The sequence below is a fragment of the Tupaia chinensis genome, unplaced genomic scaffold, assembly GCF_000334495.1.
Source record: "Tupaia chinensis unplaced genomic scaffold, TupChi_1.0 Scaffold000600_1, whole genome shotgun sequence".
NCBI lineage: Eukaryota > Metazoa > Chordata > Mammalia > Scandentia > Tupaiidae > Tupaia > Tupaia belangeri.
Genome location: NW_006160117.1, coordinates 8725475 through 8732282, shown reverse-complemented (window position 1 = coordinate 8732282; position 6808 = coordinate 8725475). Strand labels below are relative to the sequence as shown.

At 37.3% G+C, this 6808-nt stretch overlaps 1 protein-coding gene across 1 annotated transcript in view; it reads left to right on the top strand.

The window, feature by feature from the left end:
* Positions 1-6808, top strand: part of LOC114009667 (dystrophin-like) — a 142170-nt gene that overhangs the window by 62626 nt on the left and 72736 nt on the right. Inside the window, exon 8 of the mRNA XM_027775717.1 lies at positions 3137-3373. Within this exon, the coding sequence (XP_027631518.1) occupies positions 3137-3373 (237 nt within the window). The remainder of the gene's footprint in view (positions 1-3136; positions 3374-6808) is intronic.

Genomic DNA, 6808 nt, shown 5'->3' with positions numbered 1-6808 from the left:
ATGAAAGAACCACATTTTGAAAATTAAACTAAGAAAAATCTTTTTTTAAAGTTAAATTTTAACTTTGTTATATCTAAAGATCTTCTTTTAGATGTAAATATTTTTTTTAAGGTTTTTACCATAGAGTGTGTGTGCTCACCAGAGAGGAACAGAGAGAGACAGTGAAAGGGAAAGTGAGAAGTCACCCCCCAGGGGGGTGACCATGATGCAATTTCTTCTCTATTCTCTTCCTGGGGAGTTTGTGCACACACATAGCCAGTATGATTTTCAAGCCACCAGGCCCAGGATTCAAACTGCAGTCAGCCATATGAGAGTCCAGCAGCTTAACCAACTTGCCGCTTGCTGGCCCCAACATTATTTTCTTTAAAACATGATTTTTTGAAAGAAATTTTTATTAAAAACATTTCTAATATTTATTTACCTATTTAGACTGTCCCCTCTACTATCACAGCAAAATAAATATAGTCATTTAATGTTTTTTGTTTCCTTCTTTTTTGTTGTTTTCAATATGTAGCATAATGATTTCAAAGTGTACTTGGAAAAATGTGTGGCCTTATAGAGCTAGTAAACTTAAATAATACATAAAAAAAGAAAGACAAGGTACACAAAAAGTGGTGAGTGGATGAGTAGAAGAAATATTTTTACTGAAAAAAGTGAGGAAGGGGAAAATATATTACAGGCAAATATATTAACAAACTGGAAAAAAAAAATGAAGTTAGAACTTGGCCTCAAAAGTTACACCAAAATTGGGACCAGCAGATGGCATAGCAGTTACATCGCTGGACTCCCACATGGCCAACAGTGGCTCAAGTCCTGGACTCAGTGGTTTGAAAATAGTGTGAAGCATGTGTTTGCATGCCCAATATCCTTGAAGGAGAGTGGAAAAGAGATTGCAGTGTGGTTATCCCCTCTGGGGGATGATTTCTGACTTTCTCTCACTATCTCTGTCTCTCTCTTTCTCTTCTGTAAGCACACATGCCCTAATGCAAAAACTTTAAAAAATGTTACACCAAAATAAGGTACAACATGTAATAAACACATTAATAAGCATACATTTTAGACAATTTTAAAATAAAAATCTTTATGTATATGCTAGAAAAGCATTAAAAAATCATGGAAATAATCACAAACATGAAAACACTTCAGAGATAATTTAAAGAATAATGAGGCCCAAAACAATATTCTATGAGAAAGAAATTCTTTGATAAGGAAATAACCAAAAGGAGATATAAACAATCAATAAACCTATGAAAAAAATGTATTGGGTTGTCAGGAAAGTCATGATGCATTTTTGCATAGAAAAACATAGAGCACACGTGTTCACCAGAGAGAGAAAATGAGAGAGAGAAAAACCAAGAAAGAGAAAAAATACGATAGAGAAGTGAGAGGGAGCAAGGAAGAAAGCAAGCCACCAGTTTTGGGACTCAAACCATGGTCAGCCGTGTGGGAGTCCAGCACCTTAACCACTGGATCACCTGCTGTCTCACTTCAGTTGCAGTTTTACCCAGGGAGGTTAGAGGCTGTCTTCCTGAAGACTCATTATAATTTACTTAAATTCCATGAACTATATCTTAAATGCATTTATAGCGCTCTCTCTCTCTCTCTCTCTCTCTCTCTGTGTGTGTGTGTGTGTGTGTGTGTGTGTATTTATGCATAATTCAGTTAAATTAGGTGCAAAGAAACTGATTCAGTAAGATATAGTTTTGGATATATTTGACATTGTTTATAAAAATAGGCATAAATTGTTAAAGTATCACTAAATAATGTACAGCTCACTCATGATCAACTATAAGATTTAAAACCAACAGATGGTGTAATGTTTATGTTGCTGGACTCCCACGTTGTCAACCACAGTTTGAGTCCTGGACCTAGCAGCTTAAACTCTCGCTAGACTCGTGTGTATGCATGCCCAGAATCCTGACAGGAGAGTGGAGGAGAAGAGACTGTGACATGGTCATCCCCCTCAGGAGGAGATTTTAAATGTCCAGACTGGCTGGCCTTGTAGTAAAGGCAGCTGGATCTCATATGACTGATCTCACTAAGTAAATCCCAGACCTGCAGCTTTAAAAACACATCAGTCATGTGTGCATGGGTGTGTGCCCCAAATCCCCAAACTTGGGAGAGGTGGAGGAGAAGGGATTGCACCATGACATTCCTCATGGGGGATGATTTCTACTTTCCCTCTCAGACTGGCTGGCCTTGTAGTAAAGGCAGCTGGATCTCATATGACTGATCTCACTAAGTAAATCCCAGACCTGCAGCTTTAAAAACACATCAGTCATGTGTGCATGGGTGTGTGCCCCAAATCCCCAAACTTGGGAGAGGTGGAGGAGAAGGGATTGCACCATGACATTCCTCATGGGGGATGATTTCTACTTTCCCTCTTTTTTTCTCTGTCTCTGGGCAATGCATGTGCCCTCAGGCAATTAATGATAATGATAATGATAATAATAATAATGGAGGGGCCTGTAGGTGGCACAGTGGTTGGGGTGCTGGACTCCCACTTGGGTCCCGGTCCTGGCAGCTTGCTTTCTCAATGTCATACACCATATTAACAGAAAGATAAAAACCTTATGATCATATCAATTGATGAAAAAAAATAATTTGATAAGATACAACATCCCTTCATGATCAAGACTCTCAGTAATATAGGCATAGAAGGGTCATTTCTCAAAACAATAAAAGCTATCTATGAAAAACACATAGTGAACATCATCTTGAATGGAGAAAAGCTGAAAGATTTTCCACTAAAAACTGGTGCAAGACAAGGATGCCCACTTTCTCCACTCCTTTTCAATATAGTACTGGAAGTCCTCACTAACACATTCAGAAAAGAGAATAAAATAAAAGTTATTCAAACAGGAAAAGAAGAGGTGGAACTCTCTATTTGCAGATGACATGATTGTATACATAGAAGACCCAATGGTATCTATGAAAAAGTTCCTACAAATAATAAATGAATACAGTAAAGTTGCAGGGTACAAAACCACTAGATATTTTATAACTGATATTAAATGATTTAATTTGTTTATATATTTGAATCATATAGCTATTATTTTCGGTACACTTAATTTAACTGAAACTCCTCAACTATTAGTTATCATCTAGTATAGATTTACTTTTTTGTTATTTTGAGGCTTTACAAAGTTCTCTGCAAGAGCAAGAAAGTGGCCTCAACTATCTCAGCACCACTGTGAAAGAGATGTCAAAGAAAGCACCCTCTGAAATTAGCCGAAAATATCAATCAGAATTTGAAGAGATGGAGGGACGTTGGAAGAAGCTTTCCTCTCAGCTGGTGGAACATTGTCAAAAGCTAGATGACCAAATGAATAAACTGCGCAAAATCCAGGTAATTTTATTTGATTTACTTTCTGTAGTTGTTCTGATTTACTTGTTTTTCCTCTAACAACACATTGTAAAACTCAGAAGTAAGTAGACATCTGAAGACAAGCCAGTGGCATAGTGTGTAAGGCAGCTGGATCCTACATGGCCCAACTGCATGGTTCAAGTTCTGGACCCAGTTGCTTGAAAAACATGCTGGGTATGTGTGTGTGCATGTGAGGATCCCGAGGAGAATGGAGGAGAGGGGATTGTGGTGTGGACATCCCCCTGGAAGGGTGCTTTCTCATTTTCTCTCTCTCCTTAGGCCCTGTAAAAAAAGCTTAAAAAAATAAAAAAGACATTTGACTCCCTCACTTCTTCAAACTTATTCTCAAAGAATAGTTTGCCTTTTTTTTCCCTAAGAAAATAGCAATTAAGATTTCTGCATGGGGACCAGCAGATAGTGTAATGGCTACATCGCCAGACTCCCATGTAGTCAATCACGCTTCCAGTCCTGGACCCATTAGCTTAAACTCACGCTGGGTTTATGTGTGTGTGTGTGTATGCCCAAGATCCCAAAAGGAGAATGGAAGAGAAGGGATTGCAGTGTGGCCATTCCTCCTGGGGGGTGATTTCTCAATTTCTGTCCCTCTGTTTCTCTCTGTCTTTCTGGTGCCTAATCAAAAAACCCTCAAAAAAAAAAAAAAAAAAAAAGATTTCTGTTTTGGGCCAGCTGGTAGTGTGGTGGTTAAGATGCTGGGTCCCGTATAATTGACTATGCAGTTCAAGTCCTAGACTCAGTGACTTGAAAGACATACCAGGCACATGTGCATGTGTACCCACAATCCTGAAAGGAGCATACGTTATGACGTGGCCATCCACCCACATGGATAACTGTGGTTCAAGTCCTGGACTTGGCAGCATGCTTTCTCACTTTCCCTTGCTCTTTTTCTCTCTTTCTCTGTCCTCTCTGATAAACACATGAAACCTTGAGCAAAATTTGTAAAAGCAAAGAAAGAGAAAAATATTTCGGCTTCTTGGATTTCTTTAAAATGATTTACCTTTTTTTTTTTTTCACAAATGATAACATGACTTAAACATGTTTTTATTGTAATAATTTTCTTTTAAAAAATAACTATTCATTTATTATTTTTATTATTTATTATTGTTATTTTGACCAGAGAGAGACACAGAGAGAGGAAAAGTGAGAAGCATGCTGCCAAGTCCAGAACGTGAATTGCGGTTATCCATGTGGCAGTCCAGCACCTTAACCACCATGCCACCTGCCAGCTCCCTTGTAATAATTTTCAAAACCAATCATTCTGTTATTTATCATTTAATATGTAGGTATAATTTAGCTTATGATTAGATAAAAAGTTGTATATATTTTTTAATATAGTCATATGATTTAATCACCATATATCACTTAGAGTTATTTGTTTAAATTTTTCCCCATCACCATTTTCCTCAAACCAGCTTCTACAGACTTAAATTGTTGGTGCCACTGTAGTGATCATAATGCAACCTAAAAATAATAATGCACCAATTGCATTCTAGACTAAGAGTTTAAAATAGTTAGAGACATAGGTAATATTTTGTTGAGTAGACAATTATTGCAAAAACAATGTTATTGCTGCATAGGAAACTTCAAGAACAGCACAATATGATGCAAACGTGTTGAAACAAGATGTTTGTGTCTTTAAATTCCAGTCCAGCTACTTAGTTGTTCTTTTGTTTTACAAACCAAAACACTAAGCACTCCTAAAATAGTCTTTAAACTACCAAAGGCATATATTCATGTCTCTACTTATAAACATATCTGTGCATGCATACATACATACATGCATGCAAGAAAACCCATTTTATTTGTCAAGACTAGTGACCAAAGATGGTACAATTACATTGTCCTCACAGTCAGTGAGCACAGATTTCAGTGAGGTAGAAAAGTAAGTGTATTAGTTTCCTCTTGCCGCTTTAACAAATTACAACATAAATGTAATGGTTTCTAACAACACACATTTTTTATATTACTGTTCTGGATGTCAGAAGTTCAAAATCGGTCTTAGTTGACTGAAATCAAGTTTGTCAGCAGGGCAGTGTCCCTTAAGGAGATTTTGACATTTTTAGCTTTGAGAAGCAACGTGCATTTCTTGGCTCATGTTCAAAGCCAGCAGCGAAGCACCTTCTAGTGTCTTTGTCTCTGCCTCTCTCTCACTTTTGCTCTCATTCCTATTGTCTTGCCTTCTCAATAAAGACTTCTGTGATTTTATTGTAACCAGCTGGATGATCCAGAATGATCCCCCTAGCTCAAAATCTTTAACTTCCTCACATCTGAAAAGTGCTTTTGATCATATGATTCAAATATATAAACAAACTAGGTCATTTAATATCAGCTACAAAATATCTAGGTTCTAGGAATGAGGATGTGACTATCTTGCAGAGGGCTCAATATTCAGCCTAGCACATTAAATCAATTAAATCATTAAATCAATTGAACAGTGTGGTAAATATTATAACCGTACATAGGAAATAAATCCCATATAAACAGGGAAAAGGGTTATAAGATGTTCTTGTAATATAGATGGTCTAAGCCAGCAATCCCTAGCCTTTTTAGTACCAGAGACTGGTTTTTACTGTAGACAATTTTTCCACAGATGGGATGAGGGATGGTGGTTTGGGGCTGATGCAAACCTTTTGTATTTATTGTGAACTTTATTTCTATTATTATTACATTGAATATCTAATTAAATAATGATACAATTCACCGTAATTCAAAACCAGTGGGAGCCCTGAGCTTATTTTCCTGCAACTAGATGGTGGCATCTGGGGGTTCCTATGAGAATCTAATGCCACTGCTGATCTGACCAGAGCTGAGGTGATAATGTGAGTGATGGAGAGTGGGGTGTAAATATAGACGAAGCTTTGATTACTTGCCCCTTCACTCATCTCCTGCTGTACAGCCTGGGTTGGGGACCTCTGATCTATGCTATATATCATGAACAGGTAGAATTTAGTTAGCTAATACAGACAAAGAGAGACTTCTTGACAAAAAGGAGCAGTAAATTCAAATAGCTGGAAGAAGTTGAATATTGGGAAGATCATCTATACGTTTGGAGTGCAATAAAATATATAGTTGGAAAAATGGTTTGAGAATATACCATGAATAGCCTGGAATACCATGCTTTGAAATCTAAATTTCAACCTAGTAGTGGCGAGATTATTAGCAACAATAATAATTGTAATCAGTGGCTGTTAGTAGTATTTTAAAGAAGAAAATATGGGATAACCCTGTGTCTTAGTGTTAAGGGAGGTGGATCCCACATGGCCAGCTGTGTTGTTTGAATCCTGATCCTATGGCTTGAGAAATATGCCAGACACATATGTATGCAGGGCCCAAATCCCAACAAGATAGCAAAATAAAGAAGAAGGGGCTGCAGCATGGAGACAGCCCACTGAGAGTGACTTCTTTATTCTTTCTTTTTTTTCC